This window comes from Pseudophryne corroboree, chromosome 4, assembly GCF_028390025.1.
Source record: "Pseudophryne corroboree isolate aPseCor3 chromosome 4, aPseCor3.hap2, whole genome shotgun sequence".
In the NCBI taxonomy this organism is placed as follows: Eukaryota; Metazoa; Chordata; class Amphibia; order Anura; family Myobatrachidae; genus Pseudophryne; species Pseudophryne corroboree.
In genome coordinates, this window is record NC_086447.1 from 565,312,221 (window position 1) to 565,334,006 (window position 21,786).

At 40.8% G+C, this 21,786-nt stretch overlaps 1 protein-coding gene and 1 pseudogene across 1 annotated transcript in view; one reads left to right on the forward strand and one right to left on the reverse strand.

Moving 5' to 3' along the window:
• TXLNB (taxilin beta) overlaps positions 1-21,786 on the reverse strand; it is a 134,216-nt gene that overhangs the window by 72,244 nt on the left and 40,186 nt on the right. The window contains exon 2 of the mRNA XM_063917449.1: positions 7,264-7,685. Coding sequence (XP_063773519.1) covers positions 7,264-7,678 — 415 coding nt within the window. The 5' untranslated portion in view covers positions 7,679-7,685. The remainder of the gene's footprint in view (positions 1-7,263; positions 7,686-21,786) is intronic.
• On the forward strand, positions 21,245-21,362 carry LOC134912576 (5S ribosomal RNA; annotated as a pseudogene).

The following is a 21,786-nucleotide window of genomic DNA, read 5'->3' on the forward strand; positions in this document are numbered from 1 at the left end:
ACTTGATCTGATGATCTTAGTGATAGAAGAGGTTACTGTGGAATTGAAAAAAACAAACTGGAATTGGATTCTTTTAATACAGAGCATCTGTCTACACTTAAGGAGAATAAAACAAATAACTGGGTTAACCGTTTGAATAACCAAGTCGAAGCATACAAGAAGGAATTGATTACTTTAAAACGTAAGAAATTAATGATGGTTGAACATGACTACAAGACCCACACAGTTTATCGATGGCTATTGGGTGACACTCAATCATCACAAGTGAACAGCAGATACTACAGAGCGTGACCAAGGAGACATCCATATGTACATCCATTTGAGATACAATCATCAGGGAATACATCTGACACTGACCAAAGTGAGAGCATACCCCATCAGAGTGTTTTTTTAGAACCAGGAAATGTGACTGAGCCAGCAAGTATGGTCCTAAGACATGTAGGCCTCAGCCGAGGAAGGGCAGTCCCTCAAAACAAAAAAGGAGGAAGGAACAGCAAAAAGACGTAGATCTAGTGTTTAACTTGTCTTCCCATGTCTTGACATCTGCCGAACATAGCCTCCTCTCTAAGGGGTTATCGTTCGTGCCCACGAATAGATTCAACTCATTCAATTGGACTGTTAATCACTTTATATTTGGATGAGGGCTCAGACTGAAAGAGTTCTTTAAGAGTTCCAATAACAAGCAAGTACAGTCTAAGTTTAAAAGTAAATCAACGTTTGACCCACAGACACATAACCCCAGCATTTAAAACATACCTTCGGGTAGTAAATTCTGAAATCAATACAATTTGACATGAGAATGCATATGATAACTTGACATGTAAAGAGAAGGAACACTACAATCATTGAAGAACAATGACCAATTAGTATTTTGACCTGCGGACAAAGGTGGGGCAGTCATACTCTTAAACTGGAAAGATTATGATGATGAGTTGATTACACAACTGAATCACACTTCTACATATCTACCATTTGATTGTAATCCAATTAAAAAGATAAAAAACAAAGTAGATGTGGTCCTTAAGGAAGCAGTCATGGCCTGTTGTATTGATGATGAAGTTTGTAGATATCTTACAGTGGGGCAACCGATATGTCCAATAATATACACATTGCCGAAGATTCACAAATCATTACAAAGACCTCCAGGAAGGCATATTACTGTATTTCAGCTAGAAGATCACTTCTGCAGCCTTTAGTGATTTATCTGGACTTGTTTTTACAGCCGTTAGTCCAGAGTCATGTCAGTTATATCAGGGATACTAATGATTTTTTGCAGAAGCTAAGTGTGTTCTATAGATATGAAGGAGTGCTATTACCAACCATGGATGTGTCATCTTTATATATTGTTATACCACATACTGCTGGATTGCGGGTACTTGACAAGGCACTACAGAAATGCGAGACACAGGATCCTCCCAGTCATTTCTTACTAGAGCTTGCCCAGTTGGTCTTGCTTAATAATCATTTTCATTATAAAGATAAATTTTATATGCAAGTCTCTGGTACGGCCATGGGATCAAACTTAGCACTGGTGTACGCGAATTTGTACATTGCGGACTATGAAAATAGATACATCTTTCCCGACTATGGTGAGCATTTGGTGATTTTTGTGAGATTCATCGATGATGTCTTTATCTTGTGGCGTGGCACCGAAGATGAGTTTACTGCCATGGTGCAGCACCTCAACTCTTTGCCTGAACCAATAAGGTTCACATCTACAGTGGACCCCACAACAATAAAATTTTTGGACATTACTGTGTATAGACAAAATGGCATTCTGGAAGTGACATTGTTCAGAAAACCGACTGATTGAAACACATGTCTGATCTCATCTAGCTATCATCCCCCTGCACAGAAGGACAGTCTGCCCATATCTCAGGGACGTGCGGTGAGATAATTAGCTCAGGAGGCACTGGCTAGCACCAGAGCCAGATTTACATGCAATATATGAGCCAAAACGTACATCTGGGCATTATACACAGGTGCAGCAGTATAAACTCCTGGAAATCTGGTGAGTTTTGATTAGAGATGTGTGGAAAGGATACACAGGTGAGGTGCTGCCTCACCTGCCATAGACATTTTACTCCAGAGTTCCGGCTATAAAAATGATTAGACTATTGCAAAGAAGATATTTCAAACATATTCTTTGTATTTAAAACTCTGGCACAAACGTTAGTATGACAGGAAAGGCTCTGCCTCACCTGCTTCACCCCACTGCACGTCACTGCCGTATCTCAGTACTTACCTATCCTGAGGAACAATTCCACAGATAATGCATGTCAGAAAAAACTACAAGAAATGACCGTTAGGTTTATTGAGAGGGGATATCTGGCTGAATTACTACAGAAATCGCTAAAAACAACAAAGAGCAATTTGTCATGTTCTAGTACATACAGAAAGGCCATTGAGCGCCCACTATGTGTCACACACTTTAATATCAGGTCCAAACAAATTGAGAAATCTTTACAACGTTATTGGCCAATAATTAAGATGGAAAATACGTTCCCTTTTACACGCACAGGCCCACCGATGATGTCCTATCAGCATGACCCGAATTTAAAACAGTTACTACTCTGTCCTCTGTTAAACCCAGACAGACCAACTTCCATTACTGAGCTCATGAAGAAACATCTGGGTTGCCATCTATACACTGGATGTGTCACCTGCAGTGCGAAGTTACCTGGTGCCAGCTTTAATCATCCACACAATGGAAGCAAAATAGAGATTAAATGGAACCTCCATCGTCATTTAGATTTTGTCATCTATATATTAGTCTGCCCATGTGGTTTTTCTACGTTGGTCTCACCACTCGTAGTTTTAGGTAAAGGATGGCAAATCACCATCTTTCTATACGACAAGCTTTGCAGTCAGGTAATTCGCACAAACCAGTTGTGAGACACTTTGCACAGAAGGGTCATCAGATTGCTGCCCTTAAGTGTAAACTCATTGACTGGGTATCCCCGCCGGTGAGGGGTGGGGATAGAGTCAATTTTCTTAAGAGGAAGGAGTGCTACTGGATACTTGACACCATTATACCAAGAGGCCTTAATGAATATAATTCTTATAATATTTTTCTATGATATGGTGGTTCTGTCCTATTGTGTAATATGTAGAGAACACTGCCTTTATGTCTAATGTTGCACGATATTCCCCTTTTAATATTAGTATAGTGTGGTTGGTGATAACTGTCTCTTGTGTTTTGTACATATTGATACTTAGGAATCGGGGTATTGAGTCAATATTGACTCATAATCAGTGACAGTCTTACCGGCCCTTCTTTGGATTGGAGTAAATTGTGCTTTGACATTATGATAGTAGGTAAAAATATTTATGTGCAGTCTTTAATATTAGTGATGAGTTGCATGGATCTATAGGATTATAGAACCATTGTATTTTGTTTACTTTTATTTTTATTCTTTATTTTTTGTTTATTTATTTTGCTTTCTATACTTTGTTTTGGTTTCTATTCATTTTTTGTATGTAATATTTCTATGTCAGTGGTGTCATGCTGTTTCACACTCTTAATTCGGGTGGTATAGCTTTTAATTGGACCTGCACCTATTCAGGAGTCTATACCATATCACATACTGCACACTTTGCCACACTTCCTGTTTTCACCACCGGGACTGAGTATATGCCACACTTCAAGTGACGGATTTCTTTCACATAGATTGTCCCACTTCCGGCGCTACTGAGTAACCTGCAGCGCCACACTTCCGGTCGCGGGTATACGTGGCCATTCCCACTATGCTGGTGACAATATTGGCACGAGCGAGGTATAATCCAATGCTTGTGTAAGCCTGACTGACACGGATATCAGTAAGTAATACTATTTTATATCTTTCTACACTTGTTTTTCTTTCACATACATGGTGTTTGGCTGTGAATTTTTCAGCTTGCACATACTGGTACTTGTCAGTGGACATATTATGTGGGCTGGTTTTATGCTTACTATTATAGGTGTTTGGTGGTAGCTGGTATATGATTTGTATACACTGTTGGTGGCCACCGCAAGGGATAATTGAAGCCTGAACATTAGTTATCTACATATATATATATATATATATATATATATATATAAATGAGATGACCTTAACTGGAAACTAATTTTTAATGCATACCAATTAAAACTTAATTATAATTTTTATTTGAACCAAGAGTGCCCCAACACTGTAGCCTTCTTTTCTCTCTATGTACATATATACACCTTGCACACATCAGCGACATTAATGCCACTCTTGTTGTAGAATCATTTCTGTTATGTGCAACATATTTATTCATTATATTAGGCATCAATTAAACTATAGTAACATCTATTTATTTGTGCCTTATATTCACTCCTCATCAGCCCCTAGATGTTCTGCATTTGCATTAAAAACTAAGGCTGTTTAAGATCTGTTTGAATATTAATATAGTAATTAGTAGATTGAGCATTATGCCTAAATGCCTATTTTTTTCCTTAAGAGTAAAGTAGAAAATGTAGACTGTCAAGTTAAAAATCTGTTTCAGGTGATTTGTGTTATTGTGCTTAGAAATGCCTCATTTGTATTTCAACAGCGTACAGAAATATATAAGTATTTAGGCAAAATCCTCAGTCTAGTAATGAGTTATGAGTTTCCTAATTACAATTAATATTTATGTAAGGTGCTTTATGATGCAGGGCTTTTTGAGGTGAATTTGACTAGGGACCAATTCCAAAACTGGAGACAAGCACAAGTGTGAGAGTACAAACAGCGAATAGCCCAGTTACTTACCTATTGGTGTTGGTTTATTGATAAATAATAGGTCCAGTCGTACACATGTACACTGGTGATGGAGCAGAGCTTGAGCAGAATGGAGTTTCATACAGCTTCTCAGCTGGTGAGTAGATGGGGCAAACAAGTAGCTGTACAGTAAATACTTGAACAAGTTGTGGACTGCAGGTAATCACAGGTCACTCTTGAGCTAAGTAGAAGACTTCTGTCTCCCACAGAGAAAAAACTACAAAGTCCCAAGATGGTCCCAACATATGCTCAGTAGAGATCTTGGAGCCATCATGGGATATGGCTTGAAGCCTCCCTGGAGGACAGGAAGACTGAAGACTGCACAGTAGTGCACTCCGCTTTCAGCAAAAACACTCTGGACTGATGAGTTGAATGCAACTCGGATGTGGATGCTGCAACTTTGCATGCACACATTACTAAAACTGCTTATTTTCATCCATATGCAGAGTTATACACATCTTTGCGACTGGAACACCATTATCTATATGCTTCTTTTGACACCCATAATCATCATCAGGGCACACTTGTAAGGTACAAAAGATGGAAACATACATAGTTACACTCTTGCCCAACTCAGCATATCCCACAGTTACATCAATACACCTCACTGAAAATAGCATCCCAGTTACGTCTCTTCAGTCACAAGTGGAGATGCAACTGAAATGCATGACTCTGCATTACATGTACTGTTGCAGACCACTGGTTTTGATGGGACAGTCTCAATTCTATGCTGGAGGACTGTCTCACAACTCTGCAATCACCTTACAATTCAGGGGGGATTGGGATTGAAGTGTTGCACTGCTGCTCACTATGGAGGGAGGTGTCTCCACAGCTTGTAGCATAAATAGAATTGGATTTTTTCTTTAAGTAACCCACATGGCCGTGGGCACTTTCACTAGAGGCATTGTTAGGCCACCATTGTGCCACACCCATGCCCGCTTCTTGCTCATGAGACCGGTATTGAGAAGTATGACTTGGATACTTGTTTCCAAGCATGGACAGTTCGTTTTTGCCTAAACAATCTTACTATATCATTTGTGAGGAACAAAATGCAGAACTGTTGTGTATAAGAACATACATCACAAAAATGTTTGGATGAAAATAATAATAATAATAATAATAATTAGGATTACTGTACTATCCCTTTAAACCAGGACACTCATGGAATACACCGGTGCTATGGCTGACTAAAACCAGGTGAAATGCAGGCTTGACGCCAGCCAGCCACAGAACCTGTGTAATTCATGAGTGTCCCGGTTTAGAGGGATGGTACGGTGAGCCAAAAAATAATGACATCATTAAATTATAATACAGTTACACAATATATTAAATCTTAAATTGAGTACCTGCATACCTCACATATTGTAAAGCCTTTGTTTTTGAAACTGGAAATTTATACATGAGTAGTAATACTGACAGGTAATCATAGTAAAGGCTACACACATAGATTTATTAAACTAAAACAAATTCTTAATTTCCATGATTTTTTTCTTATTTCTCTATAATGTCTCAATAGTCATCTATAACATGTGTAGCAGTTGGACATGCTTACTTTGAAAAACATGTACACTCATGATACACTCTAGGTTTGCATGAATTAAATCAATTATTCCACTTACTGTGACATATAGAAGAATACAGTGCTCTAACTATTTAGCCTGACAGAAGAAAAGAAGAAAAAGCCTTATTACCATACCCATGGAAACCATGAATTTGGGTAATTCATGGATTCATTTGCAAATCTAATGAGCAGGCATAGAAAGATTCACATCTGCTGAATGTGTGCTAGAAATGTTTGAGTGTTCATAATGGGCTATGATTAGCAAACATAAAAAAGATTTCTATAAAAGGACATGGCAATAGATATTAACTCCAAATATCGCAAAAAATTCTGTTTTTAAAATGAAAGTTGGTTTCTTTCTCTAATTTAGCTAAAATACCTCTGACAGTGAAACAACTGGAATGAAATGACTGTGATGACATATAACAGTTGTCTTTCCTTGACTTGCAAGGAATGCAAATGTGTTTTATGAGAGGTGCTTTAATAATCTAGTTTTCAGCTGAGAACAAAATTGCTTATATTTTAATGGACTATAAATGTAATCCTATCCATTTGTAACACATAGGAAAATCATATCAAGTGGTGAGTTTAAGATCTCGCAGGTTATTGCTTATGATTACGTACAGTAGCTCTCATGTTATGTATATTGGCCCTGATTCAGAGATGGGCTATTATCAGCAGTGTGCAGATGCGTCTAAGTTGCACTGACTACCACCATGGCGGCAGCAGATAAAATAAAATATGCTGTACTTCAATAGGCACATTACATATGAGAAGAGAAACTGTAAGATTCTAATGTCACATTGTGCAATACACAACAGCAAACATTTTTGTATCAGCTTAGTGTGTAAATATAGCCAAACTGCTTGTTGTGTCGGGAGTACCCCCTATCTAGTACAAAACAGAAAAAATGTTCTTCTGAAAATGTATACCCCATACCTAGGCCTTTTAGCATCTTCTTCTCTAGCTTTTGCTCTTTGTTTGACGCAGATTCTTTGGCCGATGAGACATTTGGTAGAGGCAGTGGCTCTTTAGGCTCCTCCATAATTGCATCCTCAATTTCTACATCATCATTGGGTTGTTCTGCCTTGGTTGACAAATCAGCACTCTGGATGTCACTTGGGACAATGTCAGAAGAGGCATACATCTGAATGATATCTTCCAGTTGTCTGCTCAGTTCTTCTGCAATGTCATGGTCAGTTGATCCACTGGAATCCTTTTCGCTGGGCTGCAAACCAATGACTTTTGATGGCTCTTCATTTGGCATCTGTAAGCCATTTTGATTGGTTGAAACTGGGTTACTATTAAGTGTCTCATCTGGTTTGTCATGAGTGTTCTCATTGTTGTTTTCCATATTTTACCTAAAAAGATACAATAATTTAGACATTGCACAATTTCTAACACAATGTCATTTTATTTTGGGATTTGTTTAGTTCTGGATTGTTTGATTTTCTGGCCAAAGCCAGAGTTTTTTTGTGGATGCATACAAATGTTGTATTAATGCTGAGCCAAAGCCAAGCAGCGTTACCTCCTCACAACAGCCATGCCAGTAGAATGGGTCTTCCAAATGCACCAGCTGGCCTGGTATTACAGAAGTGATGATAATGTTAGTGACGTCAGCATAATTTTTCCTTATCTATACCCTCTGAATTAGTGTTGTAAATTCTCTGAGTCCCAATCATGGGAGCAAGATTTACTATAGATTGTAAGCTTGCAAGCAGGAGCCTTATACCTCTTTGTCTACCTGTTTTTACCCAGTCTTGTTTACTTACTATCTGTTCCCAATAATAAAGCACAATGGAATATGCTGGTGCTATATAAGTAATTGTTAATAAGTAAATATTAAGAAGGCATTTGCTAGGCTGGTTTGGACACACATACATACTGTATATTTACTATCCTCGGTTTGTATATAATTGAACTGACGCTCTCTATTTTTTTATATAATCATCTGGTTAGTATACATATAATCAAGTGGGAACCTCTGCTGAATGGTACATGATTCTATGGACAGGTCTATTGGCTGGTGAACTTCAACAGTTGGACAGTGAATGTGCAGGGAAGTTAAACACTTATATATATATTTTTCTAATCAACAATACAGCAAATATGGAGGATACAAATATTACTGTACAGAGACAGCTGTTGTACATCAGTGTAGATTGCCTTTGGGTTTTCCTTTAGACACAAGAAGTTTATAATATCACATGAAAACACCATGGTAACTTTGAACTGTTACATACTTCACATATTTAATGTTATCTTACGTAATAAAGGGGCTAGCTTATTCAAACACCTGCCAGCTGTAAACGGTCTCTTCTTCATTATGGCCTACAAACTGGTTAGCTGACCCCTGCAATAATACTGAATATCCGAATCCCAGAATAGATGTATTGCAGATAGCATACCTGCAAACAGATCGCTGTCTCCCATTTTCTTGCACCATAGGAACTTGGTGACAATGGGATTTAGGTGGTGCTGTGCTGTTCTGCAATTTTTGTTATGCCACTTTGCAGAACATCACATTCTTTCCACATATTATAAGTGGACACCAGTTGCACAGTTGACAAAATTTTACTTAAGATTTAGTTTGAGGTGCTGAAATCCTACTTAATTCAATTCATCTGTGATTTTACTTAATTCAATTAATCTGCACCAGAAATCCAAGTATAGATATAATCTACAGCATTACTTTATGTTCTACAGTAACATTCTTTAGAGCTATGCTTCTTCTTTCTGGAACTTCCACCAATTTCCTAAAATATATCACAAAATACCCATTGTTGTGGTGCAATCCTTTCTGCATTCTTAAACAGGGTTTTGTTAACTTCAATGAGCGGTTGAACACCAATGATTTTCTATAAGGGCCGAAAAAGCAAGGCAACAGGACCTAGACGCCACAGCACTTCCGATGTCTGATGTCTGACATCATCAATACCCACTGCAGCACAGCATTACCACTCCCTTGCAAGACACAGCCCAGCAGAGGAGAGATGCTGTCCCAGCCCAGCTAGGATAAATTAGGGACAGTGCCTCCAAAGCACCACGCCCTCCACTTCTCTACCCTTATGCCCACCCTTCCCTATCCTTATTCTAATATTCTAATACTTACCTTTGCTGCATTCATTCCTGTTTTATTTTATCTTTTTTTCTAAACTCTTTTTTTTAACTTTTAATTATTTTAAACCTTTTTTGTTTTTATTTTATGTTTAGCGCTCAGTCCATATTTATCTATCAGCCACACTGAAGTTCCTGCTCATATTGTTAATGCATATACACAGACAATATTCACGGGATGTTCAACACTTTCTTTCACATTCTTATGTAAATATAAAATTATGTAAAATATAGCATACATAGACAATTGTACAATTAGCTACTATGCCCTGTTCTATTTCCTTGAACATCCACCCCAAATCCAAGGACATTGGCACAGAACAACCCTACAGAAAGGTATGCTATCACATTAGACATATCAGCATAACCTGAGCTCCTGCAACTGCTTTAAAACACCACAAAATATCCAATTCTCATTTTGTTACAGTGTAACTATGGATTCCTCTTATACAGAGTTCTTCTCTCACTTTCATCTTTTGTCTTGCTGTCATTTACAGCTGTCAGTCCCTACCCCTTAATTTTTTGACAACTTTGTTACCTGGTGCATACTTCCTTTCTTCCGATCTTTCTTGTGTGATATTAAGGGGCATATTTAACAATAATGTGAATTTATCCACTTTAAATATAATTTCTTATTACCACATATCACAGTGATAATAATAATAATAATAATAATATGGAATTTATTGTACCAAATATCTCTTGCCTGGACACAGACTCCAATAAGAGAATAATAAAAAATAAAGCATAAACTATCACTTTACTAACAGGTAAAAACCTACAAAGCCATTGTGCATATGTGGCAGTCAGGCTGTACATGTGTCGGTATTGGCAGATGGCAAGGAGAGCCAAAGGATCCATCTCCAAAAAAACCAGCCCATAGAATGCTAAAGGGTTAACACCATCTAAAGATGGATGTTGCATAATTTGTCAGTATTGCAATCCCCATTGTCACCTATGGGGAGTGGACTGCTTTTGTGAAAGATCGAAAAGAGAAAAGGTAGATAGAAAAGGGAGCACAGCAGATATATCCAATATCTATTGTGGGATAGTTCACAATAAATATCCACATGACATTACAAATGCATGAAGTCTCCAAAAATCACTGTTTTTGGAGGATAGATCTCAAATAATAAATTCCCATTCATAACTCCATTTTCTCTAAAACTTATTTCTTTTACTTCCACCTTTGGTCACTCCGGGTAGTCTTATCTTCCACCTACACTGATAGATGCTCCCTCCAGTTTCTACTCCAGCTCTAGTTTCCCCTACTTGGTCTTACTGCTCTCTGATCACAACCATCTTTTCTTCAGCTGCTCTTAAACACATACTGATCTAACCAATCCTAAATAAGCAAATTATTGATGCAGCATCTCTTCCCAGCAGTCACCTTGTCTCTAAACTATTTGAGTGCATTGTGTACAACCACCAATCTCACTTTATTATCCTTATCAACTATTTGCAACAAGGATTTCCAACATTCAACTGCGACTTCTCTACTATCTTGTGTGTCAAACTGTCTCTGGTATTTCCAAATGAATTTACCTAAGCATAAGCTCAACATGTCCAAAAAAAGCTTAACTGTTTGCCTTCTTCCAGACTCTTTTCTGGGGGCACTCTTGTGTTTTTGTATAAAACATAAAAATTGATTTATTATTAAGACCATGTGCAAATAACACTTAAGTATATGTTCTAATCTTGTGTATAAATATATACTCTACATCTCATAGATACAACGAGATACTGGTACTGGTATAACAAATTATTTATCAACACAATTCAATTGTACAGTAGTAGAACCTCTAGGATCTAAAGACAATATATATGGTCTACTAATATGCCGTATTGTGGTTCAAATTGTCCACATCTGTATTTGCTCCTCTGTGGGGCGCACCACTGCCAACAGCTCAAGTAAAAATTCAATCACAAGAATACATGTACTCTATGTGAGAATTATATATCTGTACCATAATCCGGTTACAATATTAAAATGGGATACGATCAGGACCCGGCAGATGGGATCCTGACACTGAGAATACCCACAGCAGAATCCTGATGGTCAAAATCCTGACAGATCCTGATGGTAAATACTGGGGTTAGGGTTAGGCAATAGGGGGAGATTTAGGCTGCTGGGGTGGGGGAGGTTAGTGTTATGCTGCAGGAGGGAACGTTATTAGGGTTAGGCTGTGGGAGCGGATGGGTTAGGGGTAGGGTTAAAATACATGCCGAGACCAGAAAGGATTTTTGACCATCGAGATGCCGCTGTTGGCATCCTGACCATTGGGAGTGTGATTGCCATGATTTCATACCCAACCCATTAAAATAACTGTTCTATATTAATGTGCACAAAACCAGCGCACTGAACAACCCCCATTTGGACTTCTTCCAGAGTCATGAACTCTCCTCTACTCTCCCTTGCTATTTACAACATGACAATTCTTACAGCACCCAAGCCTGCTGCCTTGTCTTCTCCATTTTCTTTACTCCTCACATCCAGACACTTGTAAAGTCTTCTGTTATTGAAATGTCACTAGAATAGCCCAAAAGTCAGAAAAAGTGCTTATCCATTCTCTCATTATCTCCTGTAAACCTACAAACTCCTCCTATCCGGCATTCTGTTTACCCATCAAACCCTATTTTAACCTGTTCTAAAGAAGATACTATCTTCTTTTCTTGCTATTCCAAATCTGCTGTAACAATGAAATCTCTACGTTGGCTCATCATATACTCCAGAATCAAATGATTTTCCCCTATACTCAATGGCGAATTTCCCATTAAGCATGTGAGACATGTGCTTAAGGGTGACACTTGCTTGGGGGCAGAGATGTAACTAAGGGGGGTCAAGCACGGCATGTGCCCTGGGCGCCTTGGCAGGCCCAGCAGAAAGGGCATCATGCCCACTCACCCCCGCTACTATCGCTCTGCCAATATGCGTGCGCACGGGTGCAACACCGCCCCGCACGTCACCCCTGCGATCCGATCATCGCTGTCTGTGTGCTGCTGTTGTAGCAGTGCTACACCCACTTACCAGAGCAAGGACCCACAGAAGACCCCAGCTGGCTTAAAGAATATATATATAGTGGGCGAAGTGAGACGATATGCAGTGGTATGGCACTTCTCCGCAGACCCGGAAGTGCATATATATATATATATATATATATATATAAAAAAAAATATATATATATATATATATATATATATATATATAAATATATATATATATATATATATATTATTTTTTATTTTATTTTTCAATTAGCAGACAACAGCAGCACGTAGGAGTGGACTTCGCTGCAGGAAAAAAGTGCTGGGTCACACCAAAGACTGGAGGAGGAGCGGAAACCTGCGCACCAGCTGAAGAGATGCTAGGGAGCGAACTGCAGGACCAGGAGAGGACCAACGCCAGGGAGTAGCTGCCCATGCCTGTCACCGGAGTGACCAGAGCTGTCCGCGCTGAGTGGCGAAGATGCCGCAGAAGTGAAGTCCAGGCAGCCACAGGACCGGGAAAGGACATCCAACCTTCAGCGGACCAGGATCCTGCAGCAAGGGAGGAGACTGACCAGTGACGGGAGCACCTGTATCGCAGAGGACACCCACTTACCAGAGCAAGGACCCACAGAAGACCCCAGCTGGCTTAAAGAAAATGGCGCGGAACAGTGGGGAGGCCGGCGCAGATCGGGATCCTGCAGCAGAAGAGAAGATCCCACTTCGGAGTGCAGCACACCGCACTGAAAAGGGTGCATCCCCAGTGCGGTGCTCTGCATCCCGGGTGGCGCCGAAGACGTGGAGTTTTGGAGGTAGCAGAAGCGCCGCAGCTTGGGGTGAGATATCGCTGTAATCCTTCTGCTGCTAAACTCTGCAATTAATCAATTATGAGAGTAGGTTCCCTCACCACAGTGCCTCGCAGGATTAGTTAATTAAGGGGGTAGGCTTCCCTCACCACAGTTCCCCACAGGCCTTGTTAATCAAGGGGGTAGGATCCGCTCACTCTATAATGTGAATTTCGGCTCATACCGTGTGCTGTAATGTGAATTTTGGCTCATACGTGTGCTATAATGTGAATTTTGGCTCATTCCGTGTGCTATAATGTGCATTTCGGCTCATACCGTGTGCTATAATGTGAATTTCGGCTCATACCATGTGCTATAATGTGAATTTTGGCTTATTCTGTGTGCTGTAATGTGAATTTCGGCTCTTACCATGTGCTATAATGTGAATTTTGGCTCATACCGTGTGCTATAATGTGAATTTTGGCTCATACCGTGAGCTATAATGTGAATTTCAGGTAAAACCATGTGCTATAATGTGAATTTCGTCTCAAACCGTATGGTATAATGTGAATTTCGACTCATACCGTGAGCTAAAATGTGAAAGGGGCACCAGTACTAGATAGTATAAGGGGTCCTCCTACACTGAAGGACACCCCCCCTTTTGAGTGACCACGCCCCCTTTTCCAGAGCACCCTTCACTTTTTCATACCCCCCTTCAAAAATTCTACTTCAACCACTGCACCTACATCTATACATACACACCCTGACATCTTTATATACAGTGACACCTATTTGTGCAGGAGGTGATGATGGTAAGGTGCATATGGAATTGAAAAGAATGTTCCTAGCATGACATGAAACAGCTGGCGTGTCATGTTGGCACATCCCATTTTAAGTGTCCACACACACTTTCTGGCGTGTGGCTATGGCCATTTTCTTTCAGTGCGAGCCTGTGGCGTGCGCACATACTTTCCTTTGTAGTTTTTTTTTTTTGGGGGGGGAGGCATTATCGATCTTGCCCTAGGCTCCAAATACCCTAGTTACGCCTCTGCTTGGGGGCGGCACTTGGATGCTTATGTTTTACTCTCAGCCTGAAATATACCAATAACTGCAAAATACTTCCACTATACTGTATCATGTTACATCGTGAATGGAGTGTAAATGGCTAGGACATGCACATATTGCCTTGTAAGCTATCCTATTTAGTAAATATGGATACATAATTACAAATAAAAAATGTCATAAAATGTTAGTGGCTTTTCTTTATTATTTTATTAAATTTGATATAATCAAATCAGGGCTTATAATGAATCATATAAATAATAAAATTAGGCAGGCAAGGGGCAACTGTTACTATTGTGCCTAGGGGCGGCCTCTCCGCATATCCGCCCCTGCCTGTAGTACTGTATTACATACAATATCTGATCTCAGAAACCCACCTCTTTACTAAAACCACATTACTCACACATACTAGCACACTTTCACTACTGCCCCAATCTCTGCTCTCTCCACTTATCTCAGGTCTTTCCTTTTCTTAGTACATTATAACATTACTCATGAGCAGAGGCATCACCTCCTTGAGACCCGGTGCGGAGGTGAGAAAAGGGGGTGGCGCTTTGCTGGAAGGGGCAGAGTTTCACTCGAGGGGGGGCTTCGCGGTCCAGCGCCCGTTTTAGCTGCTTGGGGGTCCAAAAAAGGGCGGGGCTTTGCAGTAAGGGTGGGGCTCCAATGTCCCGACCGACACCCATTTTTAAGTCACTTGTGGGGTTTGGGAGGTGCGTGCTGCCTCCTGGAGAGTGCTCTGCCTGCAGTTCAGGATCCTACACAGTGACAGGACCCGAGTGCTGCACATAATGGGCCAGATGTACTAAGCTTGAAAAGTGATAAATATCACTGTGATAAAGCACCAGCCAATCGGCTCCTAACTGTCATTTTTCAAACACAGCCTGTGACATGGCAGTTAGGAGCCGATTGGCTGGTGCTTTATCACAGTGATATTTATCACTTTTCAGGCTTAGTACATCTCCCCCAATGTAACAGTGCAGCACTCGGCTCCTGTCACTGAGCAGGAGCAGGCATTTTGGTGTCACCCCTCGGCGGGTGACACCCGGGAGTGGGCCGCACCCCCCGCACCCGCCTTGTGATGCCACTGCTCATGAGCATGGCCCTCCATAAACATTGTTTTGACATACACATTTATTTTGTCTCCCTGTGTGTCCCTGTATTATGTGTGTTGTGTGTTCCCCACTGTCCAGGGCTGCAGAGGACTGTGGCACATTACAAATCAATGCAAATGTGCTGATCACCACTAAAAGCTCAATAAGTGAGTCATAGTTTAGTTTTTCAACAATACTCGTGATTTACAGTCTGTCATGGATTACTACTAAATAATTAAGTGTCACAAATAACTTCTGGTGTTCCCTTGTGACACATAACAAAAATGACGGATAGGAGCAATTACTGTAGGAAGTTGCATTTTATTTATGAAAAGCATGTGATACTAAGCAAACAGCAAACCTGATTGAATCAGGAATTTTATTTCCTTTACAGTTTGCAATTTTCAAATAAAAGACACTTTATATTTATACGGCTGTTAATCTATATTATTATATATGTTATGTTTATGTTTAACTTTATTTTTACCTATGACTGTGTAAAAAGCTAAAAAAAATCTGTGAAAAGCTAAAAACTGTTTGAAATATATAATTATGTGAACCCTTGCTTACGTCTTGGCTCCTGTCAATAAATAAGGGAGAGGTAGTATTTTTCCATTTTGTTAGAATCTGATGATTGAGAAAAACAGGATACTGTACTTATAGCTATGTCCACAGAGACCAGCCAACCTGTAAGCTAAAGCCAACTATGATAACTGGACAGGTTTTAGATGATGCTCTTCATATATTGATAACAGCAGCAGAAGAGGAAAAATAAAAATAAATTAAAATACATCTTAAAATCAGTTATTTGGATGTGATTCAAAATATGAATTGTGGTTTAATATTAGAAGACTGACTGGGGCAGTTTACATACACACATATAGCTCAATTTTTATATATATATTTTTTTTTGCTCTGTAGGTAACTTTTTCCTTTTATGTCAGCTGCCCATGATTTTAGTATCCTGGGAATGGCTCTGTTGGCTATAGAAGAGGTGGAAGTGATAGCCTGAGACAATTACAAAGGGAGTACCCAACCCACACAGTATGTTTTGCTATAACTCTGCAATTCCATAAAATCAAAATTCACAGTAAGCAGTGTAGCCAAACTGATTTCAAATTGCAGCCTGTTCAGTGACATTGTGACTATAAGTAGCCTTTATCTCTATATGGATCATTAGTCCTAGCTGCAAAGGCAGACTACTACCCGCCATGTTTGGGGTCGTGACCCGCCCCGCAAATGATCTGGACACAGTAGCGCACGCAGGGGGGTTTCTGAGTACCCAGAAACCCACCCTGATCTGGCAAATTCTTGTTTTTAGAGACGGAGACAGCTTGATCTCTGTCTCAATACAAACCGCGATCGCGACCTGGGTACGTCCCATACGTGTATTGTTGTCCCATTGATATCAGGTGAAGTTTGTTGGTGAATATAGGGTTATAACTACCCTACAAAGGATAATATTGTTAAAAAAGATACCTTTAGATGTGTCTACCCCCCTGATGGATGTGAGTATGGTACGCACACCATCCATATAAAGGGAGAAAGAATCTCTCTGTATAAAGGAATCATTTGGTGGATAGAACATATTACACGATTGGTCGCTCTTTGTCTTCCCCTTCCCTTTTTTCTGTCTCCGAGGATCCATGGGAATTATTTTTCGACGTGAAGACCACATCGAGGATCACGAAATATGACTATAAAAGATACCTTTTATATGAGGAAAATCGCATGTTTCAACGTGAGTACGGTTCGAACACCAGTGTCTTCCTCGATGAGGAACCATCAAGTGAACGAATTGGCCATACGTTCACTTCCACACATTATTGAAAGACTTTGGACTTTTATCTATATAATCCATATACATTTGTACATGAGCGCAGAGGTTAAATATCTAGAATTTCTTGTTGATATCTGGCTCTGACCCTGTATCCACTCACCTTTCTTTGACTGATTTCTGGCTTTGGTCTGCCTGCTCTCATCATTCTTGGATTAATATCTGGTTCTGTCCCCACCTACTCTCTGGCCCCACCTGCGCTCGCCTTTCTTGGACTGATATCTGGTTCTGGCCCTGCCTGCTCTCACATTTCTCGGACTGATATCTGGCTCTGGCCCTGCCTGCTCTCACATTTCTCAGACCTATATCTGGCTCTGGCCCTGCCTGCTCTCACCATTGTTGGACTGATATTTGGCTCTTACCCTTCCTCTTCTCACCTTTCTTGGACTGATATCTGGCTCTGGCCCTGCCTACTCTCACATTTCTCGGACTGATATCTGGCTCTGGCCCTGCCTGCTCTCACCATTGTTGGACTGATATCTGGCTCTTACCCTGCCTGCTCTCACCTTTCTTGGACTGATATCTGGCTCTGGCCCTGCCTGCTTTCACATTTCTCAGACTGATATCTGGCTCTGGCCCTGCCTGCTCTCATCATTGTTGGACTGATATCTGGCTCTTACCCTTCCTCCTCTCACCTTTCTTGGACTGATATCTGGCTCTGGCCCTGCCTGCTCTCACATTTTTCAGACTGATATCTGGCTCTGGCCCTGCCTGCTCTCACCATTGTTGGACTGATATCTGGCTCTTACCCTGCCTCCTCTCACCTTTCTTGGACTGATATCTGGCTCTGGCCCTGCCTGCTCTCACATTTCTCGGACTGATATCTGGCTCTGGCCCTGCCTGCTCTCACCATTGTTGGACTGATATCTGGCTCTTACCCTGCCTGCTCTCACCTTTCTTGGACTGATATCTGGCTCTGGCCCTGCCTGCTTTCACATTTCTCGGACTGATATCTGGCTCTGGCCCTGCCTGCTCTCACCATTGTTGGACTGATATCTGGCTCTTACCCTTCCTCCTCTCACCTTTCTTGGACTGATATCTGGCTCTGGACCTGCCTGCTCCCACCTTTCTTGAACTGATATCTGGATCTGTCCTGTCTGCACCCTCCTTTCTTGGAATGATATCTCGCTCTGGCCCTGTCTGCTCCAACCTTTCTTGGACTGATATCTGGATCTGACTCCAGATTTCTATTAATACTCTCAGACTGTATTACTGGCTCGCTATCATTATTGATAAGAAAGGAAAAGGTTTTTTTTTTTATATGGGAGTAAATAAAGGGATATACAGGGAAACTCATACAATATGAACCATTTGTATAGTTTATCAAGATGGCTTCACTATAGTCAAAGGTATATCTGTTACTTATCAGAAATTATGCTTATAACCTTAAAGGGGATACACACTGAGAGATCCGTGCTTAAATTCTAAGCAATTTGACTAGATTGTTATAAGTTAAGCACGTATCTCTCCGTGTGTATGCCCCACAGCGATAGCGATGCGAGGCCCTGCGCTTCGCTATTGCCGGTGCTAGGATATATGTGCTAGATCGCTCAGCACACATCTCCCCCCACATCTCCCCCCCGTGTGTACGGCCCTTTAGCCTATATACAAAGATGTTTTGATTGTGGGTCAAGGACATCCTGATTTTAGTGCCCTCATTCCCTCAGTATCTGGCATTGAGATTATAATCATGCTATATGTACGTTACTCCTTGTATAAATGTCTGAAAGCTTAATGTGAGCGGATTAGTGTTCTGGATTAAATTTGCTGCCATATGCATACATTTAGTTGAATATCTTTTAAATAAAATGGCTTTCATTTTTGCACTTGAATTATTTGAGTAGACATTTGTAATGGGATCTAAAGATATTTCCATATCATCATCCTCAGACTGAATTACTGGCCCTGGCTTAGTACATTCTCACCATTCTCTAGGTGATTATTTGTTCACATACTTGGCTCATATATCACCAGTCCAAACTGCTGATGTCATATCATCTAGCTATCTCATTGGTGCTCAACGTTACACAAAGTAATGCCAGCAGCTGCATTCTGTGTTTGGAGCCTCATACGCTATCAGGTGCCACATGAGTCGCTTGGCCTAATAAAAGTATATACACAGTGAGCATGCAATAAACCAATATGTGAAAATCTGCAGAGACGCTATACTGTCATGTGTGATTAAGATTTGCTTTCGAGAAAAAAGAAAACAAATGAACATTTTGAAGAGGTACCATATCTACACAGTGTAGTCATTAATTAGCTTTACAGTGTGCAATTAACATTAAACATTCAGGGTCTGGCACTGAAGCAAACTGCACACTCGTATTAAGCAAGCAGAGATCCGCATAGGCTCGAAGCCACATAAGCACCCGGAATTTTTGTGACATTTGTTGAGGATAGGCAGGGCTAGCCTTAGTGATGGACAGTTGTGGTCAGGTGACCTAGGGTGCCTATTAGGTATGGGTAGGAGGAGTATATGCAGGGGTATATAGTCCTGGTGTAGGCAGCCATCTTCCTCTTGCCAGTTTTCTTTGGATGTGGTAAGAGATATACTGTGCATCTGTTCAGCTTAGCCCCCCTTCTTACCATATACATTTATTGATACTGTGCCAGCTTTGTTTATTAGCCCCCCTTGCGCCATGCTCCGTCCTCGTAGAGCAGCGCCCCCTCCCCGCCGCCTTGCTGAGGCCGCCCGTCCTCTCACAGCGGCCGGCTACCGCCGGCCGCGTGTGCGGGTAGTTCCCCCCCGCTTCGCCGCCCGCAGGAGAGCTGGTGCTACTCTCCCCAGGCGGCTGTGTTTCTCCTGCGGCTGCCGCTCTCGGAGCTCGGCGCAGCGGTAGAGCCGCACGTGCCGGGTCTCCGTCCCTCCTGGGCTGTCAGCCTTCCCCTGTCGCGGCCGCAGTGAGCGGGTCAGGTGACCCGCCGAGCGGGTCCCGCGACGCCGCACGAGGGTGTGTGCTGCTGTGGCTCTCCCCAGCCTGTTCCACAGGTGAAACGTACGTCAGAACAAGGACGTCCAAACAGTGACGTCTCTGCGGCTTCGCCCTCTCCGGAACGGGCGGCCGCACGGTCTCAGACCTCGGAGCACGGTCAGCTTCGTCTAGCAGGTTACACCGATCGGCTGCCGGGACACTTATATCTCCGAAAGCGGTAACTGTATATGCTACATTTGTACTTCAGTAGCGCTACAGACCTTCAATTTGGGTCTAATTACTCGAATGCCTGCTCCATATGTGTATTTAGGAATGAACCTATTAACTACTAATCAAGGAATAATATTGTAAGCACATGGAAAAATAAGACTTTCATTTATATTCTATATACTTTTTCATTTTTCCATTTTTTTCCATCTTTTTCAATTCTTTTTCATCATTTTTTTCATTCATTTTTTACATCATTTTTTACATTTTTTCATAAAGGTTTAAATTGTAAGTTGCCAATACCAACATTGCTATCATTATTCCCACATGGGGACAAAGGCAACAATTTTTGCTGTTCGCATATAATGTTTGCTACTTTGTATTCATTTCAGCAAGTTTACAGGATGCAAAACCTACACTGTGGGACTTGACAAATCCAGTACCCACGGTTACCACCAATTAGGAATTGCATGATCATTTGTAATTATCTCCAAATAGAGAAAAGAGAACGCTTGTCATTAATTTTGTGCAACACAATCAAAGTTTATTGCCTATTTACAGTGGACACTCTTAAAGTGGCAACCTCCAACACTGCATCCACCGTTTCTAAATAGGGACAAGCAATACTCTCAACACCGTTGCTCTGAATTAATCAATTCAAGTCCAGTGTCCATCCATAGTGGAGACACTCAAAGTGGCAATCTATAACATTTCAGCTATATATATTTTCCCTCTGGGTCCTAATGCCTAAGTTATATTCATCCTTCAGGTTTCAATTTATTTATTTATCCACAGTCATTAAGCGATCATCACACCAGTCCTATTGATTGGAACTCCTTAGTGGATCATTTAATTTTCAAATTAACCCAACAAACACTTTAATTCCTGATACAATTGGCCCACGGCCATACTATCCTGAATGCGCCCGATCACGTCCGATCTTGGAAGCTAAGCAGGTATGGCCTGGTCAGTACGTGGATGGGAGACCTCCAGGGAATACTAGGTGCTGTGGGCCCTTTTCCTATCAGGAAATCCAATCTCATCCTTTCTTCTTGTTTTCTCAAAGCTTACCATATATTCCGATTGGTCTGTGACCCATATATACTGTTTCTTTTAAACAATTATACCATAATTATATCTACATTTTCACCTGTTACATCTAGAACCATATTTGGTACAACGGCAATCTAGATAAATTCAATTGTAATATTATTATTTACTTTTTGTTCACCCAAGCGAATTTTAATAAGATAATCAATAAAAGTTAATTTTTAATCTTTTTGAGGTAGGACTCAAAGGGGTCCCCTCCTCAACCATATATTCCTTTCACATTCTTTTCTATATCCAATGAATGAGTGCTTCCACACAAGGTTATTTTGTCTTTCTCTTGTCTGTTGTCTGTAGGTTCCTCTGCGGGTACCTGGCTGGTGGAGGACTTG